This window comes from Gymnoscopelus microlampas (genome assembly GCF_963454915.1).
Source record: "Gymnoscopelus microlampas genome assembly, chromosome: 17".
Classification (NCBI taxonomy): Eukaryota; Metazoa; Chordata; class Actinopteri; order Myctophiformes; family Myctophidae; genus Gymnoscopelus; species Gymnoscopelus microlampas.
In genome coordinates, this window is record NC_139954.1 from 49,179,613 (window position 1) to 49,200,802 (window position 21,190).

The window sequence follows — 21,190 nt, forward strand, 5'->3', positions numbered from 1 at the left end:
TTTGTGACCTTTTCATAAAGTATTCTCCACTACAGTGACGTTGTCACTGAGATGCCCCCAAAAGAGACGTTTTCATTGATATATCAATAACTCTTTTAACATTTTGACAAAATGAGTCAAAATGCTTGTGTTTTGAATTATGTTTTAATTGACTTCACCATAATAGAGTTAAATTATCATCATCATCATCATCATCATTAACCTTTATTTAAACTCTGAGTACAGTTGAGGGGCAAGACCTCACAATGTAGCTGAGGTTACAATAATAGACCCAGCACAGAGTAGACAAGGAATGTGGATCAGAAGTAAAATGATAGAGTAACAGTACTTAAAGGTAGGGTAAGTGATATGTTTTGGTTAAAACAAAAAGTATTTTGTTAAAAGGTTAAAGCACTATATTCTGATAGTAATCATTGCTATAGAGTATTTGTTCAGTAACAGGAGTCTCCCCGTCTCTCCAGCTCTTTAATAAACAGAAAATACATTTTCCGGTAGGTGTCAAAATCTCAGCCAATCAGGAGAAAGTACCAATTTTTAAGCTTCATTTTTATAGTGTTCCAGTTCCAATTGTGCCTGCTCATTTCTTAGTGTCATCACTTCCAATTTCACTTGTTTAATCTGTATCCTGATTGAGTTCTCTATCCTGATTGGATAAAATTGGAAATTAAACGAAAATGCATTTTCTGTTTTATAAAGAGCTGGAGAGACAAGGAGACTCCTTTTACTGAACAAACACTCTATAGTAATGAATACTATCAGAATATAGAGCTATGTAACACTTATTTTAACCAAAGAAAATCCCTTAGCCTACCTTTAAACAGTACCTAAAAACAACTCCACTAAAACCAAATACAGTCAAATTTCAAGTAAATGTGTTAAGGACCATGGCTCTGATCTGACCAGCTGATTTTTAAAGAATTGTATAGCTCATTCCAAGAAGAATTGCCCCTTCCAAGCATATTTACAAAATAACATGAATGAGCCTTTTAATGCTCACAGCACCCGCTGTAATTCTGTCTGATCTGTAATTCAATAACACACTCTGTCTGCCAATAGTGGAGCAACTCCTTCACTAGCCTAGCTAGTATCGGCGACAGGTTTAAATTGAATGCTCAATAATGAAGCTGTAGCATTCCTTCTGAAACAACCTGTTCACACATAACCGTATATAGTCTATAGCTTTTCAACTTTAATTACCAGTATGATAATAGCATTATCAATCCTCTTACTTCTGCTTTGCTCTAAAAGTGTTAACAATCTACACGTCAGTTGTGACATGAGCCAGAGTCATTTGTTCTGTACACTTTGTTGTGTTATTCAAAGCTAACTGAGAGCTCAACTGACTGATAAAAGAACAGATTGTTTTCAGGATTTAGTTCATTTCGTTCACCCGCATTTATTATTTCAAACGTACCATTTGAGAATGACTCAGCACCAGGGGCCAGACAGATCTGCCATCAGCCTTTGTTTGTTTCAGTGACATAAATTAGGGAGACTTGTTTTGGAAAAACGGCTAAAGTGCAAATATTTATCTGGGCTTTGTTTGGCATCCTGCTTTCTTGTGAGTATTCTACAGCGGTGGGAAAAAGTACTCAAATGTTTTACTTAAGTAAAAGTATCAATACTGTAACGTAGAAATACTCTGTTACAAGTAAAAGTCCGGAATTCAAAATGTACTTGAGTGAAAGTATTGGTACCAAAAATGTACTTAAAGCCCCAAAAGTGAAAGTACTCATTATGCAGAATGTACCCTTTCAAGTTTTCAAATGTATAAAAATCTTTTTAAAATAGCCGATCTACAAGTTAACAATGTGTCGCATTGTTAACTTGTAGATCAGCTATTTTCAAATGGCCGAAATGTATATAGGGGCTGAAGTGGTTAATGTATGTTCTGTGATAATAATCTAAATCTACAAAGTAACTAGAACTACAAAGTGTTCAAATAATTGTAGTGGAGTAAAAGTATAATATTTGCCTCTGAGATGTAGTGGAGTAGAAGTAAAAGTATAGACAATTGGAAATACTCCAGTTATAGTGAAAGTACCTCACAATTGTACTGAAGTACAGTACTTAAGTAAATGTACTTACACTACTGCTATTCCCTCTGTCTCCTCTCCTCCACCACAGCATCCAACCCATGTGAGGAGAATGATGGGCGTGGTCCGTGCTCACACCTGTGTCTCATCAATTACAACCGCACGGCGTCCTGCACCTGCCCCCACCTCATGAAGCTCTCCCCCAACAGACAGTCCTGCTTCGGTGAGGGAGGGGCGCACGCCTTCAAAGGCTGTTTATTTCTATTTATTTTGTCGACCATGCAGACGTACCGTGGTTATTGTGTTCTCATGTTTCTGTAGCCCTTTTTTTTTTCTTCTCTTTTTTTTACCACAATGTTAACATTGTGATAGCACGTTATTTAAACAGATGCTACAGTAGGTTTGTTGTCGACCTGGTATCCTTTAATTTCAATATACAGATGATTATTTTGATGTCATATTGTTTAGACCAGTGGTTTTCAACCAGTGGTCCGGGGACCACCAGTGGTCCTTGAGGGGGTCCCCAGCCAAATGAATAGTTAGGAACCAATTTGACCCCGTATTTGTCTGTAACTCTGAGAGTGTACAAATGGAACCAAATGGACCCTAACGGGTCCATTTGGTTCCATTTGTACACTCTCAGAGTTAAATGAACACTAACGATGATGATACAGTGTAGATTGGGGACCCTTAAGAAATCAAAATGGTTGAGTCCCTGGCATATCTTTTCGAATGGGGGGTCCGTGGGCTAATATGTGTGAATTTGGGGGTCCTTGACGCGAAAAAGGTTGAAAACCACTGGTTTAGACTGATGCTAGGTTCTTGGTTTACCTGTGATCCTATAGTTTACTGAAGCACGTGCACTGTCTCTCTGCATGTGTCTCTCTGCATGTGTTAAACGTTGCATATTGTAAGTCGTTCTCTGGTCATGAGAGCGTCTTGCTAAATGTCTAACATCGTTGCCACAGTGAAAATACAGAACGCCGTGATGTGGCCGACTCTCTAAAAAAGATTCCAAAAAGTATTTCAGCATTATTTTACATAATAATCACTGTGCTGACATTTAAGTGTACCCCACTGTAGCCGACTTGGGGCTTTGATACATATCAGCATTTGCATGGAGTTATTAAAGGCTGTCATTATCTGGCACAGCCGTATCCAACTAAAAAGGTCAACCACTTCAATAGAGCCGCCGTTGCTGCTCATTCATATTTTAATGTCGATTCCTCGGCCCACGATCCCCCCCCCCCCCTCCTCAGCTCTGAAGCGGTTCCTCCTGTACGTGCGGCGCTCAGAGATCCGCGGTGTGGACATGGACAACCCGTACATGAACGTGATGACGGCGCTGACGGTCCCCGACATCGATGACGTCACGGTGGTGGACTACGACGCCCAGGAGGAGAGGATCTACTGGGCCGACATCAAGACCCAGGCCATCAAGAGGGCGTTCATCAACGGGACGCAGCTGGAGACCGTCATCTCTGGAGGTAAAGGGTTGGAAATGAACAGTTTGGGAAAAAGTACCATTTATTTTGACTTAAGTAAAAGTATCAATACTGCAATGTAGAAATACTCTGTTACAAGTAAAAAGTCCGGAATTCAAAAATGTACTTGAGTAAAAGTTAAAAAAAAGTATTGGCATCAAACGCGATGTGACGCATTGTGAGCTTGTATATCTGCTATTTTAAAATGTACGAAATGTATATTATATAGGGCTGAAGTGGTTAAAGGACGAGTTCACCCAAAAAATGACTTAATTTCTATCAATTGCACACCCTATGAAGCCTTGAATCCATGGATTCTTTTTTGTTTTTGTGGCATTCCTAAGCTAATAATTTGATTCCCGTCTCCTACCGGCTAATGTATCCGGTAGGAGACAAGTAGATTATTTGTGTCTCCTACCGGAAATACATACCGTCATCAAATTATTTTCTTAGGAATGCCACAAAAACAAAAACAAATCCATGAAATCAAGGCTTCATGGGGTGTGTAATTGATAGAAAATAAATCATTTTTTGGGTGAACTCCTCCTTTAATGTATGTTTTGTAATAATAATCAAAATCTACAAAGTAACTAATAATTAAAGTTTGCAAATAATTGTAGTGGAGTAAAAGTACAATATTTGCCTCTGAGATGTATAGTGAAGTAGAGGTAAAAGTACTGAACATTGGAAATACTCCAGTAAAGTAAAAAATACCTCCAAATTGCACTTAAGTACAGCACTTGAGTAAATGTACTTAGTTACTTTACACCACTGGTGGAAATAAAACATCAACACCGATGGTGATGATTGATTTGATAATCAGGAGCTTTATGCATATTCACCTTTATGTGTCCTTATGTGTCCTGGCTGCTGACATTACTGATTGTTTTTTCCTCCCTGGGGGGTGAAGGAAATGCAATCTAATCTTCATCATATAAAACAATACTCATTGAGATTAAAATCTCTTTTCCAAGAGTGACCTGCAGGCCAAGATGCAGCATTATTACAACTATAGACAAACAATACATTATTACAACTATAGGCATTATTACAACTATAGACATTATTACAACTATAGACATTATTACAACTATAGACATTATTACAACTATAGACATTAAAAATACCTCAAAATTCTACTTAAGTACAGTACTTGAGTACATGTACTTAGTTACTTTACACCACTGAGTATATATGAACCAAAATGGATTTGTAGAGATATTTGTAGGACTCAAATGTACACTTCAAAGTAATGCTTCAGTATTTTTTACTCTTTGGATCCATTAGTTAGGTTTGAGACAGTGTTGATTTTGTTGACTAAAACTATGACGAAAACTAAATCAAAACTAATTAACAACTAAGCTACGATGAATAAAACTATGACTAAGTATTTTTTTGTGAACAAATAAAAACTAGACTAAAATGTCAGTGAGGGACTAGTGGAGAAGAGATCCAGTAGAACTAAAAGACAAGTCATTTTATGTTTGGTTAACCCTGTTGCGCTCTGAAAATAGCAGATCTTCAAGCTCACAACGCGTCGCACTGCAACGTGTTGTGAGCTTGTAGATCGGCTATTTCCAGCATGCAAACAAGTGTAAAATCAGGCATTACGACGCCATCAAGGCACCGCCAACATACATATTCTTATGATATTTAGTCGACTAAAACTAGACAAAAACTAAAACATTTCAGATGACTAAAGTATGTCTAAAACTAAATGGAATGTTATTCAAAAGACTATGACTAAAACTAATCAAAATTTGCTGTCGAAATCAACACTGGTGTGAGAGCAACCCCACCTCTTTCAGATTGTACTGTGTAAAGACATTTAATATTCTCTGTGGGTGTTGACAGAGTTCAGCCCACATTAATTGATTATGAAATATGTTTTGCATGATTGCCACGTCCACTATTTTCATAATTTGCATAATTAAAATGTTAAAACAAAGCACCTTTGTTGATATTACCATTAGTTGAGTACCACTCAATCGCAACAACCCTCTTTTCACATAGCGGCCATTTTGATGGGCCAAGGGAAGGCACATATACTGTATGTGTACAGAACATTTCAACAACAAAGGCAATTCGATGTGCTTTATACAAAACATCAAGTAAATAAAACACATTATGTATCCTAAAAGGACATTTAAATTCAGTTAAAAAGCAACAAAGAAAATAAGTGAACACGAATCTCCTTAATAGAAAACACATCTAGGACACAGAGATAAAAAAACACAATATAAAATAGTGACAAAAGAAGACGTGAGATAAAAAAGAACAAGTAAAGATTACAGGTAAAAAAAAATACAGCTAAAGAATTACAGCTAAAATCACACCAACAAAATAATAAAATACAGCTAAAATTACAGCCACACAATTTATAATATAGGTACTAACATGAATTGTGGCGTGTTTGCTTTATGTGCTACTCTGTGCCAGACAGTATGGATCTACAAGCTCACAATGCGTCGCAATGCGACACATTGTGAGCTTGTAGATCTGCTATTTTTTCAAACGATTTGTGGTCATTGTATACATTTGAAAACGTGTAAAATGGGACATTCTGCATAATGAGCACTTTCTAGATTTGGTACTTTGAGTACAATTTGATACTAATACTGTTGTGCTTTTACTCAAGTAAATTTTGAATTCCGGACTATTACTTGTAACAGAGTATTTCTACATTGCATTATTGATTATTTTACTTAAAGGTAGTGTAAGTGATTTACTTTGGTTAAAATAAGTGTTAAGCTCTGTAATGTGATAGTACTCATTGCTATAGAGTGTGTGTTCAGTAACAGTGTTAAATAGCTCTATATTGTGATAGTAATCATTGCTATAGAGTGTTTGTTCAGTAACAGTGTTAAATAGCTCTATATTGTGATAGTAATCATTACTATAGAGTGTTTGTTCAGTAACAGTGTTAAATAGCTCTATATTGTGATAGTAATCATTACTATAGAGTGTGTGTTCAGTAACAGTGTTAAATAGCTCTATATTGTGATAGTACTCATTGCTATAGAGTGTGTGTTCAGTAACAGTGTTAAATAGCTCTATATTGTGATAGTAATCATTGCTATAGAGTGTGTGTTCAGTAACAGTGTTAAATAGCTCTGTAATGTGATAGTACTCATTACTATAGAGTGTGTGTTCAGTAACAGTGTTAAATAGCTCTATATTGTGATAGTACTCATTGCTATAGAGTGTTTGTTCAGTAACAGTGTTAAATAGCTCTATATTGTGATAGTAATCATTGCTATAGAGTGCTTGTTCAGTAACAGTGTTAAATAGCTCTATATTGTGATAGTAATCATTACTATAGAGTGTTTGTTCAGTAACAGTGTTAAATAGCTCTATATTGTGATAGTACTCATTACTATAGAGTGTTTGTTCAGTAACAGTGTTAAATAGCTCTATATTGTGATAGTACTCATTGCTATAGAGTGTTTGTTCAGTAACAGTGTTAAATAGCTCTATATTGTGATAGTACTCATTGCTATAGAGTGTTTGTTCAGTAACAGTGTTAAATAGCTCTATATTGTGATAGTACTCATTGCTATAGAGTGTTTGTTCAGTAAAAGGAGTCTCCATGTCTTTCCAGCTCTTTATTAAACAGAAAATGCATTTTCAGTGCTCTCTGCTGATTGGCTTAAATGTTGTCACCTACCTGATAATGTACTATATTGGAGAGACCCCTGTGACCGAACAAACACAGAATGATAGTGATAGTAATCACAGCAATGATTACTATCACAATACTTCAACCTTTTAACAAAAAAAAAAGAAAATTACCAAAACATATCACTAACCCTACCTTTAAGTAAAACAAATGTAGTATTTTTTCACCACTGGACCGATCAAAATGGCTGCTGTGACAAGGTTCTACTCCTTGGCAGATTTTGCCAGGGATAAGTGGGAACCCATATATGGATGGTTTGAGTGACAGCCTCTCTCTCTCTCCTTCTCTCTCTCCCTCTCTCTCTCTCTCTCCCTCTCTCTCCTCTCTCTCTCTCTCTCTCTCTCTCTCTCTCTCTCTCTCTCTCTCTCTCTCTCTCTCTCTCTCTCTCTCTCTCTCTCTCTCTCTCTCTCTCTCTCTCTCTCTCTCTCTCAGACATAGTGAACTGCCGTGGTCTGGCTTTAGACTGGCTCTCCAGGAACGTATACTGGCTGAGCTCAGAGAACGATGAGTCTCAGATCAATGTGGCTCGCCTTGACGGCTCCCTGAAGACCAGCGTCATCCACGGCATTGATAAGCCCCGGTGCCTGGTGGTGCACCCCGCCAAGGGGTAAGTAGATTAGAGCTTAACAACATCTGTGCACTCCATCATTCAACCTCTCCAGCCTGGACCACGCATATCATTAGCGCCGTGGTGGAAAGGAATACATTTACTCAAGTACTTAACTGTACTCAAGTCAAATTTGGTTTAGGTCTTTTTTTTGTTTTAGTGGAGTATTGCCAAGTTTCAATACTTTCACTTCTACTCTGCTACGTCTCAGAGGAACGTTATGTACTTTTACTCTGCTGTAATTGTTTGAAAACTTTAGTTACTTTGCAGATATAGGTTATTATATTATAAAACATACATTAACCACTTTAGTCCTATTTTATTCATATAGGCTATTTGAAAATAGCAGATCTACAAGCTCACAACGCGTCGCGATGCGACGCGTTGTGAGCTTGTAGATCTGCTATTTACAAACATTTTAGTACTTTTACTTTTGGTACTTTAAGCATATTTTGATGCCAATACTTTTGTACTCACGATCAAGCAAAATTTTGAACACAGGCCTTTTACTTGTGACAGAGTGTTTCTACATTGCGGTATTGATACTTTTACTCAAGTAAAAAAATGTGAGTACTTTTTCCACCACTGGTCATTAGCACGCATAAAGGGGGGGGGATCTAAATATAGACCACACACACACACACACACACACACACACACACACACACACACACACACACACACACACACACACACACACACCCGTCAAGGTGGAGGAGAACAAATTGTTTTTCAAGCTTGCGCGCAATTTGTCAATAAGCCCTTGACAAGGTCGTCAGGCGGAAAACACAATCTATCGGCTTCCCTTCGCTTTTCGGCTCTAATTAGCTGCAACATAACATCATCATTGACTCCATGTAAACCTCAGAGAGATAGCTTTCTGCTTAATGGGTTCACTAATCACTCACCTCCTCACCCCCCCCCCGTGTCCCTCCCCATGCAGGAAGATCTACTGGACAGACGGCAGCACCATCAACATGGCCAACATGGACGGCAGCAACAGCAAAGTCCTCCACCAGAACCAGAGAGAACCTGTTGGTCAGTATGTGTGTGTGTGTGTGTGTGTGTGTGTGTGTGTGTGTGTGTGTGTGTGTGGCGGCTTGTTGCTCTGGAAGTCTGTGTTATGTCTTCATGGAACTAGAATAGATATTTCATCCATAGGTCTTCAACGTTTTCAGGCCAAGGACCCCCCTAGCTGAGAGATAGATGAAGCAGGGACCCCCTACTCTATATTGTATAAAATAAAAATTGTAGATCGGCTATTTTTGGCTTAAGTTCTCCTCAGAAAGGGGATGCTAGGGTTCAAGTGGTTAATGTAAAAAAAAAAGAAATCATATCGCACAAAGATTTGGCGGACCCCCTGTAGTAACTCTGAGGACCCCCTAGGGGTCCCGGACCCCCTGTTGAAGAACCCTGATTTAATCCATTAAGACCGGGAACGCATCTGTGTCATTTTTTGTATTACTTTGGCTCTATTTAAAAAAAGCCAGCTTGTAGATCTATTTTTTTCTTTTGTAATTGTGAACAATTTGCGCAGATCTTTGAAACTCAACATTTGTAATTCAAATCTTTGCTCCTACGGATTCTACAAAAGAAAACCTATGTTGCTATAATATCAGTGGTTCTCAAACCTTATTCATGTCAAGGACCCCCAAAAGTATATGTATTTGTCCGCGGACCCCCATCCCCAGATATGAGTTAAAAATGTATATTATATTCAAAGATTTACACGCATGTTCATGATAAACACAAATTAGATAGCAGATCTTTACCATCTTTACCAGCATGCCTATTCTGGGGGGGAACATTCACCAAAATTAGCCGATCTGCATTGGCTATTTCTGGTGAAGAGATGTGTTGTACAATGTAGTCATTTAGCAGACCCTCTCATCCAGAGCGTACACTAAGCAAGGTAAATAAATAAATACTGTACATAAAATGCAGAGAGACAGTGGAGTGCCTCAGGAAACTAGGACTATACAGGTAAACCAAGAACCTAGCATCAGTCTAAACAATATCTATTGAAATGTAATATGTATAAGTTATTCAAATTGATTAGAAATTTTGGACCAAATATCAGTCAAAACGTTGGTAAGCGGTATAGTCTATAGGGCTCTCAGATATCTGGATCGGCCCCAAAACATCGGCCGGGCTCTTGTTAAAGTGACTGCCAACTTTAGAGTTTGTTCATTCTTCTTTTTCCATAATCAAATTTCATGAACTCATTGTTTTTCACTTGGAGTCCATGGACCCGGCCGGACAGAATGGATTTGTTGAGATCAATCCTTCTGCCTTCACACCAGATGAGGGACTACTTTAGCCTTTTTTCTTTTTCTTTTTTGGATGTTAACTTTGTTTTGACTCTTCCAAGTTGTCAAGGACACTGACTGACGGACTGACTGACTGACTGACTGACTGACTGACTCCCATGTGCATTTAAACTTTGTTGTAAAATGAAGACTAAAGTATATCAGCTCTCTTCTCCTTTTCCTTCTCTTACGCCCATGGACAAAAGCTGAGAGGGTTAGAGAGGCCAGGCCTTCTGGTGATTATTAGGTTGCAGGTTTGACCCCCTGGTCAGCACAGTCTCTACGTGTCCCTGAGCAACACACTGACTCCTACCTGCTCTCTGGATGTTGTGTTAATGGCTCTGCTCCTCATAGTTAGGATCAGTGGTGGAAAGAGTACTCACAGTTTTTACTTAAGTAAAAGTATTAATACTGCAATGTAGACATACTGTACTCTGTTACAAGTAAAAGGCCTGTGTTCAAAATGTTACTTGGTTAAAAGTACAAAAGTATTGCTAACAAAATGTTCAAATGTATAAATTGTATGAAAGTCATTTGAAAATAGCAGATCTACAAGCTCACAATGGGTCGCGATCATGTGACACAGTGTAAGCTTGTAGATCGGCTATTTTCAAATGGCCGAAATGTATATAGGGATGAGGTGGTTAATGTATGTTTTGTAATAATTATAAAAATCTACAAAGTAACTAGTAACTAAAGTTTTCAAATACTTGTAGTGGAGTAGAAGTATAGAACGTATAGAACATTGGAAATACTCCAGTAAAGTAAAAATACCTCAACATTTGACTTAGTACTGTAGTACTGGTTAGGATGGTTAAAACACAGGATCTCATGTATGTGTAAATGCACACTGAACACTGTACACTGTACAGTGACAAATCTCCCTGAAACTAATAAAGGAGACTAAATCATTATTATTATTATTATGAAACAGAAACAGAAGCGGCAGAAACATTCATCTCAACCAGGAAAACCCCTGGTGAGGGAAATGTATTTCTTTAGTTACGCCAACATTGTTCTTTTGAAGTGCTTTTTGCTCTTTATAGATGAAGTATTTATGAATACGGCCGTTTCCATTTGGCCAGAGGAGACGCTCTGTAGAGACCGTCACCGTACAGTCACCAACAACATGCTCTTAAAGCAGCCCCAGCCTTTTATAGTGCAGCTTTACACTGAGGTCTGATGCGGCTCTGTTCACAAACTGCACACACACACACACACACACACACACACACACACACACACACACACACACACACACACACACACACACACACACACACACACACACACACACACACACACACACACACACACACACACACACACACACACACACACACACACACGCCGTGCCAGCAGTGGTGGAAAGTACTTGAGTACATTTACTCAAGTGCTGTACTTGATTACAATGTTGAGGTATTTTTTTTGTATTTGCAGTCTTTGATACTTTTACTTCTACTTTTTTACTCCACTACAATTATTTGAAAATGAGTTACTACTTCACTAGTCCACTTCAGCCCTATACTTTGGCTATTTGAAAATAGCAGATCTTACAAGCTTGTTGTGAGCTAAGTACTATTATGTCCTCGTATTTTCTTTCTTTGTTTTTAGCACTGATTCAAGCAATAGACTTGACTTATTTGAGATATTTCTGGTTGTTTTTAATGATTCAAGCAATAGACGTGTGTTATTTGACTATCTACAGTCAATATGCTGATACAATGGATGAGCTTCTTATGCTGAAGTGGCATTGTGAACACACACTTGGAACATCATCGTATTATTTTTTTGTGTTTTTACCCTAACCATAGAAACTTCAGTGTTATTTTATCCATTTGTAACTCCTATTGTTCGGCTACATTTGTCTCTCAATGTTAAATGAACACTGATGTGTTTTTAAGGCCTGGACATTAGTATACACATTAAGAAAGAGGACACTTACTCTTTCAACAGAGTGTAACACATTCTGTACACTATCTCTCCATTTACAAACAATAATCCTGCTGATCCCAGAGAAAGAACTTCATCTTTGATCACCCTGGCAAGACTAAAACATCTCTAGCAAACTGCTAATTGCTCATTAAAGAGCAGCCGTTAACAATACTACCCATTCTCTGGGCTTCTCTGAAGGAGCGTTGCTGGATCATTTCAGGCGTGTGTCTTAACAGTATATACTGTGCAATTACTCTCACATTACCCCCGGTTAACCTCGCCTTGCCTTATACAGTACCTTTCCTCCTTCTTTTAGCGTTTAACTCATTCAAACCTGGGACGCATCTGTGTCATTTTAACATTTATTTTGGCTATTCGAAAATAGCAGATATACAAGCTCATAGCGCGGCACCGAGTGCCGCGCTATGAGCTTGTATATCTGCTATATTTTTTTTATTGTGGAAAATGTGTGCAAATCTTTGAAAAAAAGAAATATATATATATGTTTACATTTTAACTCAAATCTTTGCCTCTGGGGGATTCTACAAATCTCTTCTAAATCCTAACTAGTATTTTGAAAAAATGTATGTTATAATATGAGTGGTCCTCAAACTTGTTCATGTCAAGGACCCCCAAAACGATATATATATATATATATTTGGCCGCGGACCCCCATCTCAAAATGTTTTGTTTCAGCGACCCCCCCCCCCCCCCCGAAGCAAATATTGGAGTTAAAAATGTTAGCTTTAAAAAAAAAAAAATATATATATATATATATATATATATATATATATATATATATATTCAAAGATTTGCTAAAATGTTTACGATTGTTCAAAAATAGCAGATCTACAAGTTCATAGTGCGGCACTCGGTGCCACACTATCTTGTAGATCTGCTATTTTTGAATTGCCCAAAGCAAAAGCATAAAAAAATTGTTAAAGTGGTTACACAGATGTGTTCCCGGTTTTAACGGGTTAAGCTTGAACTCTTGCCCGCCCACTTGGCGTAGCGTACACTGACTACACTCCCATGAACGATTGCAGCTTGAGCGAGCAAAAAAAAAGAAAAAAAAGGAACCCACAGAAAGGCCTCACGTCTTCTTACCAGCAGCTGTTGTTGTCGCCGCACACCTTCAAGGTCAAATTCTCCCTTTTCTCACACACAGGAGCGCCATTGTTTTTCAGAGTATCTCCCGCTCGCTCTTTCCACGGGAGCCTGTCAGCAATACAGATAACGGGGGGGGGGGGGGGGGGGCGCCATATTTCAACCGGCTTCATTTATGATTATGGGGTGGACCGGGGGACAAGAGTAAATTAATGACGCGTTGTGACTGTGAATCTGCCACGCATAAATCTCAACACACACACACACACACACACACACACACACACACACACACACACACGGCGGGGAAGACGGAGATCTGTCCGGACGGACGACGCGCACAATTGAAAGGCCTGCGGTTGCCATGTCCATCAATAGCGGCATTCTATCAAAAAGCATCATGTCGCCGGGCCCAGGAAATGGATTTAAAAGTACAGTAGTCTGTCACCTCGCCGGCACTCTGGTTATTTATGATGCCAGATGGAGGTCAAATAGAGACGTATCCCACCAAGCAAAGAGCCTTCTCTGCCATGACACATGCAGCACAGCAGGGCTGTGAATCTTCTGATATCTCACCATTCCATTTCATCTGATTCTTGGGGGTCACCATTCACATTTTTGTTCGATTCAAAACGATTCTGGATTAAACGTTTTTTTCTGATTCTGAATCGTCCAACATGAGATTCGCGATTCGTATTCGAATCGCGAATCGATTTTTTCCCACACCTCTGTACAACGCACGCATCTACAAGCTCACGATGCGTTGCGATGCGACACATTGTAAGCTTGTAGATCAGCTATTTTCAAATAGCCGAAATGTATATAGGGCTGAACTGGTTAGTGTACGTTTTGTAAATGTAATAATCAAAATCTACAAAGTAACTAGTAACTAAAGTTTTCAAATAATTGTAGTGGAGTAAAAGCACCATTTTTGCCTCTGAGATGTAGTGGAGTAAAAGTACTGAAAATTGGAAATACTCTAGTAAAGTTAAAAAAAAAGTACAGTACTTGAGTAAATGTACTTAGTTACTTTACACCACTGGCCATGACACATACAGCGCACACACAGACATCCACCCTGACAGATGCTGCACAGAGTGCAGATATGAATGGAATCCTTCACCAGTAAAACATGGGTTTTTCTTGTATTAAGGCTAAACTTTGCACCAGCCTGCAGCCAATAAGCTTATAATACTGTAAGTACAGTATAAGACCACTTGGCTCATAAATCACATTTATGCCTAATCTAGTTTTGATTACAATACTGCTTAGACCTCATTTATATGTGCTCTATGATGATCTACAATCATTCTTTATATATTATATTATATTATATATTCATATTTATATGTTTTATAGGTGATAATCAATGTTAATCTAACATCTCTACTACCCAGTTATGATGAAGTCAGGCACAAGTACATTTACTCAAGTACTCTACTTAGGTACTTAACTATTTTGAGGTACCTTTACTTTACTGGATTATTTCCAATTCTCTGTACTTTTACTTCTACTCCACTACATCTCAGAGGCAAATATTGTACTTTTACTCCACTACAATTATTTGAAACTTTCAAATTTTACCTTCTGCAGAATGACTACTTTTACTTTTGGTACTTTAAGTACATTTTGAACTCCGGACTTTCCCTTGTAACAGAGTATTTCTACATTGCAGTATCGATACTTTTCCTTAAGTAAAAAAAAATTGAGTACTTTTTCCACCAATGCTTAAAAACCTTTTTTCTCTCCGTTCTCCTCAGGTCTCTCTATCGACTACACCGCGGGTAAGCTCTACTGGATCAGCTCGTCCAACGGAACCATCAACCGCTGTGGTCTGGACGGCAGCGTTCTGGAGGTTCTGGAGGATTTGAAGAAGCAGCTGACCAAAGGCTCAGCGCTGGCCGTGATGGGTGAGTGTGGACCAAGCCCCCCCAGAACCCAGTGGTTGCATTGAAGCGCATTGGACATGCTGGCCATTCATAGGTACTACAGCTGGGGCCACTTTACATGAACGAGCGAAAACGGTTTTGACCAATGGGCTCGACTCACGAGCTTGTGCACGAGCTAGTGCACGGGGCTGTGCACCGAGGTGATGCACAACGTGTCACTGAAGCCCCAAATAGGCCCCGCCCATCACATTTCACAACCCAGAAGAAGGGGTGATTTCGCCTCATGCGCTGGGTGAGCAACTCAATGCAAGTGGAGGGGGGCGATATCCAGTGCAACTCAATGCAAGTGGAGGGGGGCGATATCCAGTGCAACTCAATGCAAGTGGAGGGGGGCGATATCCAGTGCAACTCAATGCAAGTGGAGGGGGGCGATATCCAGTGCAACTCAATGCAAGTGGAGGGGGGCGATATCCAGTGCCCTCTCTATTATGTTTAACTCTATGGTGTGGAAGCTTGGCTCTGCGCTGGCCGTGGTGGGTGAGTGTGGGAGCTTGTCAGGGAGAGAGCATCAAGACGGACCATGGTGGGGATTAAGACGGGAGAGTGTGGAGGGATTACGCGTTTCAGCCAGTTAAGTGGCCAGAGAATGGAGCCATTTAGGCAGTCCATCGCGACAGTCTTGCTTCACTTTGTGTGAAACGTCTGGGGCATTAGATAATTAAAACACTGAGCGGGCCGTGATTGATGATTGATTTTCTTTTCTCTTTTTTTTCTCCTCCTCCTCTCTCTCTTCCCCCGTCCCCCCATTTGTAATGAAAAGGGAGGGGGGGTTCATTATGGCGTGTTTCTTGGTATCAGTACTGAATCCAATATGTTGGAACCATCCATCACTTTATAATTTCATTTAGAAATCTCCCCAAAATTATCTCCTAAGCTAACATGATGTTCCCTTTTTATCCCTTAATAAAGCTTGATTTATACGGAGTCCAGGAGCGGAGGGGGGGGGGGGCGGAAATAGACGATTTTGCGCGATCACGACGTTGTGAGCTTATAGATCTGTTACTTTTTGCCGATGCCGTCGTGTCGACGGAGCATAAACTAAGTGTAAGAGCTATCCTCAAATCCTTCTTGCTTTTATGAAGGCAGCAAAGGTGTCAGAACACACACTACCTTTTTTCACTGACAATTTTGTCAACAAATAAAAACTAGACTAAAATGTTAGTGAGGGATCTAGTGGAGAAGAGATCCAGTAGAACTAAAAGACAAGTCATTTCATGTGTGGTCGCGCTCGGGTGTTGTGCTCTGAAAATAGCAGATCTTCAAGCTCACAATGCGTTGCTCTGTGACGTGTTGTGAGCTTGTAGATCTGCTATTTTCAGCATGCAACAAAGTGTAAAATCAGCCATTACGACACCATCAAGGCACCGGCAAAATACATTATAATCGACTAAATCAACTGTAGATTTAGTCGACTATAATCTTATGATATTTAGTCGACTAAAACTAGACTAAGTACAACATTTCAGATGACTAAAATATGTCTAAAACTAAACAGAATTTGATTCAAATATTAAGACTACGACTAAAACTGAATCGAAATTTGCTGTCAAAATCAACAGTAATACCGATGCAGGGCTGGATGCTGCAAATAAAAAACGACCCAAAAGGTGAAACAGGAGAACAAGCTTTTAGAATTGAGATGAATCTTCTATTCAGAAAACGTTGCAAAGTGAAAATATGTTTCTGCGAATCCCGTGGTTTTTCCCTCCTCCCTGCTGCCAACTCATTGTAGGACTTAATTAGAAAGGAGAGGGAAAAGTGGATCTTTGGTTTGGTGTTATTTGGTTTGGACGACAAACCGCACATATAACTGTACGCCAGCGTCAAGCGGAGAGGGGGGGGGGGACATCATAACATGATTGATTCCCTCCCAGATGGCTCGGGAAGACGTTGGACCTGCGTGTCTCCTAGGACGTTCAATTCAGCACATGGCATCTGTGTTTTTAATTACATTACACCCGGAATATGACTTTTTTCTTTTTTACAAGGGATTAGAATTTTAAACGGTCTCAGTTCCATACGACGGCAATCTGGACAATGGTGAAGCCTCTTGTTGTGTGTGTGTGTGTGTGTGTGTGTGTGTGTGTGTGTGTGTGTGTGTGAGTGTGAGTGTGAGTGAATGCATCGAGGTTGCCAAGATTGGTAATGAGAAGGGACAAAACAGAGTCATGCGTGCGTATGTGCACGTGCGTTGCGTGCATGAGTGTGTGTGTGTGTGTGTGTGTGTGTGTGTGAGTGTGAGTGTGAGTATGAGTATGTGAATATATATATAAGCTTGTGCAGTGGTAGAAAAAAATATATATTTTTAAACTTTTTTTTTAAAGTATCAATGCTGCGATATAGAAATACTAAAGTCCGGAATTCATGTAAAAGTACAACATTATTGGCATCAAAATACTTAAAGTACTAAAAGTAAAAGTACTCATTATGCGGAATGTCCCATTTCAAATTTTCTTAATGTATAAACATCTTTTGAAAATAGCCGATCTACAAGCTCACAATGCGCCTCATGTGAGCTTGTAGATCGGCTAATTTCAAATGGCGGAAATGTATAAAGTGGGTAATGAATGTTTTGTAATAATAATCAAAATCTACAAAGTAACTAACTAAAGATTTCAAATAATTGTAGCGGAGTAAAACAAATAATTCTGATTTAAAATTTCTCTCTAATTCTTAGCATGTTATTAGTCATGGGGCCTCGCTTTGTCTGCAAGGTGTGTGTGCGTGCGTGCGCGCGCGTGTGTGTGTGTCATCACGTCCACAGAGCGTTAATCACAGTGTTAGAGTGTGACAGAACAGAGACTGAACTGAAGCACACACACACACACACACACACACACACACACACACACACACACACACACACACACACCATTGTTCTGTAAAGTATATATTTCTGGCAACTTGAAGGAGAGGCTTCAGAAGAAGAAGGTATATCCACGTCTGCATAGCGTTAACCCATTCAATACGGGCATCGGTGTCATTTTAAGATTTCTTTCTTTTTTTATTTTTAGAAAATGTGTGTCTTTGACTACGGTATATGTTTTTTTTATTTGTAACTCAAATCTTTGCTTCTGGGGGGGGGTCCCTGGAACATTTTTTTTTTAGATGGAGGGGGGCGTGAACAAATACATATCATTTTGGGGGGTCCTTGACATGAAAAGGTTTGAGCACCACTGATATTATAGCAACATATGTTTAAAAAAGACATTTGCAGAATCCCCCAGAAGCAAATGTTTGAGTAAAAAAAAAAAATCGCTTTTAAAAATATATGATATATAATATATATAAATACTGTATATATATATTCAAAGATTTGCACATTCATTTTCACTATAACAAAAAATAAATAGCAGATCTACAAGCTCATAGCGCGGCAGCTTGTAGATATGCTATTTTTGAATAGCCCAACAAAATCTAAATATGACACGGATACGTTCCCGGATTGAACGGGTTAATTTGACTGAACTGAAGGACACACACACACACACACACACACACACACACACACACACACACACACACACACACACACACACACACACACACACACACACACACACACACACACACACACACACACACACACACACACACACACACACACACACACACACACACCCCGTTGTTCTGTAAAGTATATTTCCGCGACTTTGAATGAGCGGCTTCATGAAGAAGAAAGAAGGTATATTCTTTCTTATCTTATCCGGACCGGTTATAACAGCTGAAGCATTGGAGTGTGTTGGTGGAGGTGATGGTGGTGGAGGAGGAGGGAGAGTGTTTTTTTTCTCCTGCTAGCTAGACGATGGAGACTTCATTATAGCATTTCACAAATGGGAGATAGAACGCGAGGTGACACAGACTAATGGCTCGCTTTCCTCACAGTAGCAGGTACAGCAAAACAGTGAAATGATGTCTGCGAGTCTCCATCAATCACAATTAATGACGTTTTGTTGTGCCGGAGGAAATTGCAACGACTGGTAAGGATGCACGACACCGTGGATATATATATACAGGCTCATAGCTCAACGTGGAGACTGCTAGTGTTAGTGGAGTGAGGGGAGGGGGGGGGGGGGGGGGGGTTGGATGAAAAATGCGCTGATCTGGTTAATTAATTTGTGTGTGTGTGTGTGTGTGTGTGTGTGTGTGTGTGTGTGTGTGTGTGTGTGTGTTGGGTAAACACTTGTGCGGGTGCTAAGCATGACAGTATCACACCCCTCTGATCATAACACCACTTCCATCTTACCAGCACATCTTGTTATCCTCAACGCTGCCTGTCAGCTCAGCAGCACTTTTGGCAAAACCACGTGGATGAATATCGGGGAGCCACTTCACCCGATCTACTTACATCTAATGAATGAATGAATTAATAAATTAATGAATGAATGACTACATGCATACATTGCATCTATACTCGGTCCCCTCCTTTTTCCCGCTCTACACCAAATCTCTAGAAATAGCAGATCTACAAAACCTCACTTGTGAACTTGTAGTTAAGCTATGTTTTTTTTTCTTTTTTTCATAAATTTAGAGTAGGCAATTATTTTTTACCCCTTTTTCTCCCCAATGTAGTCGTTATGCCAATTCATTCCTCCTCACACACATGTCTGTGTTGTCACTGTTGTTGTATCCTACTGACTCACCTGTCAGTGAGGAGCCCCCACCAGGAGGACTTCATCCTACTCCTCCCGCACAACACTCCCCGCTGACAGGTGCCGCCCCCGGTCTGTGTTGGTGTAGACGCTCGACAAAGCCGGATGCACCACGGTGGATTCAAACCCACAACCTCCGTGGTGGTGGGCAGTGACTGTACCACTGCACCACCCGAGCACCATGCTATGTTTATCTTTTCCTGTTTTTTTTCTGAGCGTTCATCTTTTATGAAATGCTCAGAATAGGGACATTATAGAGCCCTTGTGTTCACTCTGAAATCCACTGTAAAGAAACGGATCCAAATGAACCCATTTTCTTACACTGTGGGAGTAAACTGAACACAAGAGGCTTTCACTGTGGTTGAGGAGGGACATACAGACATACAGACAGACAGACAGACAGACAGACAGAAGGTACTGGCACCCATAAGAAAAGGGAAGCGAAAAGAGCAAAGAATGCAGAACATGTCCGTCTCAGAGCTCACCCTCTCCGCTTATTGGCCGAGTGAATAGACTATTGATTTCTCCTCACAATACAGAGGAGCGATGGCTGCTTCATATGGCTGTGTTGTTTGGTCTCCATGGTGAGAGATGTGACTGATTACATTCGCCCGCCATTCCTGCCCTCTCTCTCTCTCTTTCTCTCTCTCTCTCGCTCCCGTTGGCTTCCCCCCCAATCTCTCCCCAATCCCCCCCCCCCCCTCGACCCCCCCCCCCTTGTTCCTTCCCCTTTGTCTCCTCCTCCATCAGATCGTAATCTGTTGACATGGAAACACGGCTAATGGAATCAACCCAATAATTATTATGTCTAATATTTTACGATAGTTTACACTTCATATGTTGGCGATTACATGTTGCCATCTGCTTCCACCGGCAGAGAGCTTGTTAGGTGTCGTTAGCCTGTTTATGGGCTTGTTGTGGGTCCTGCCTCCGTTAGTGATTTAGCCAATCAAACGGTATTGAGCGTTAATTAAACAGCGGTTCCTTCCTCCGCTAACCAAAGCCTTTTTTTTTGTTTGGTCTGAGAGAAAGAGAGAGAAAGAGAGAGAGAGAGAGAGAGAGAGAGAGAGAGTCCTCCTGGATGGATGTGGGTTTGTTGCTGTGTGGTGTTTGTGTTGGGTTGAGCTTGTTCCAAAGCATCATTCTGTGTAAATAAAGAGAGATGGAGATCTAACAGGGCCTTGACCTGGATCTCTATGGATCTGCCTCCCAGCATGGGGGGGGGGGGCACGGATGAGGGGGCTTTGCAAAGGTTATTCTGTTGGAGGGCAGTCCTGTCCGTAGTGTTGTGCAGTCTCCTCTATACCTGAGGAAGAATCAGGGCAGAAAGGTGAGCTTTTAGATCGGCTCGTTTCGATATTTCAGCGTGACACCATGGTATGATGGTATATGCAATAGGGCATAGAGCCTAAGTGCTTGATCAGACTGATGA

General features: G+C 40.1%; 1 protein-coding gene across 1 annotated transcript in view; it reads left to right on the forward strand.

The window, feature by feature from the left end:
* lrp1bb (low density lipoprotein receptor-related protein 1Bb) overlaps positions 1 to 21,190 on the forward strand; it is a 597,729-nt gene that overhangs the window by 397,601 nt on the left and 178,938 nt on the right. The window contains exons 28-32 of the mRNA XM_084084305.1: positions 2,128 to 2,259; positions 3,296 to 3,523; positions 7,632 to 7,806; positions 8,750 to 8,844; positions 14,918 to 15,067. Of these exons, the coding sequence (XP_083940431.1) occupies positions 2,128 to 2,259; positions 3,296 to 3,523; positions 7,632 to 7,806; positions 8,750 to 8,844; positions 14,918 to 15,067 (780 nt within the window). The remainder of the gene's footprint in view (positions 1 to 2,127; positions 2,260 to 3,295; positions 3,524 to 7,631; positions 7,807 to 8,749; positions 8,845 to 14,917; positions 15,068 to 21,190) is intronic.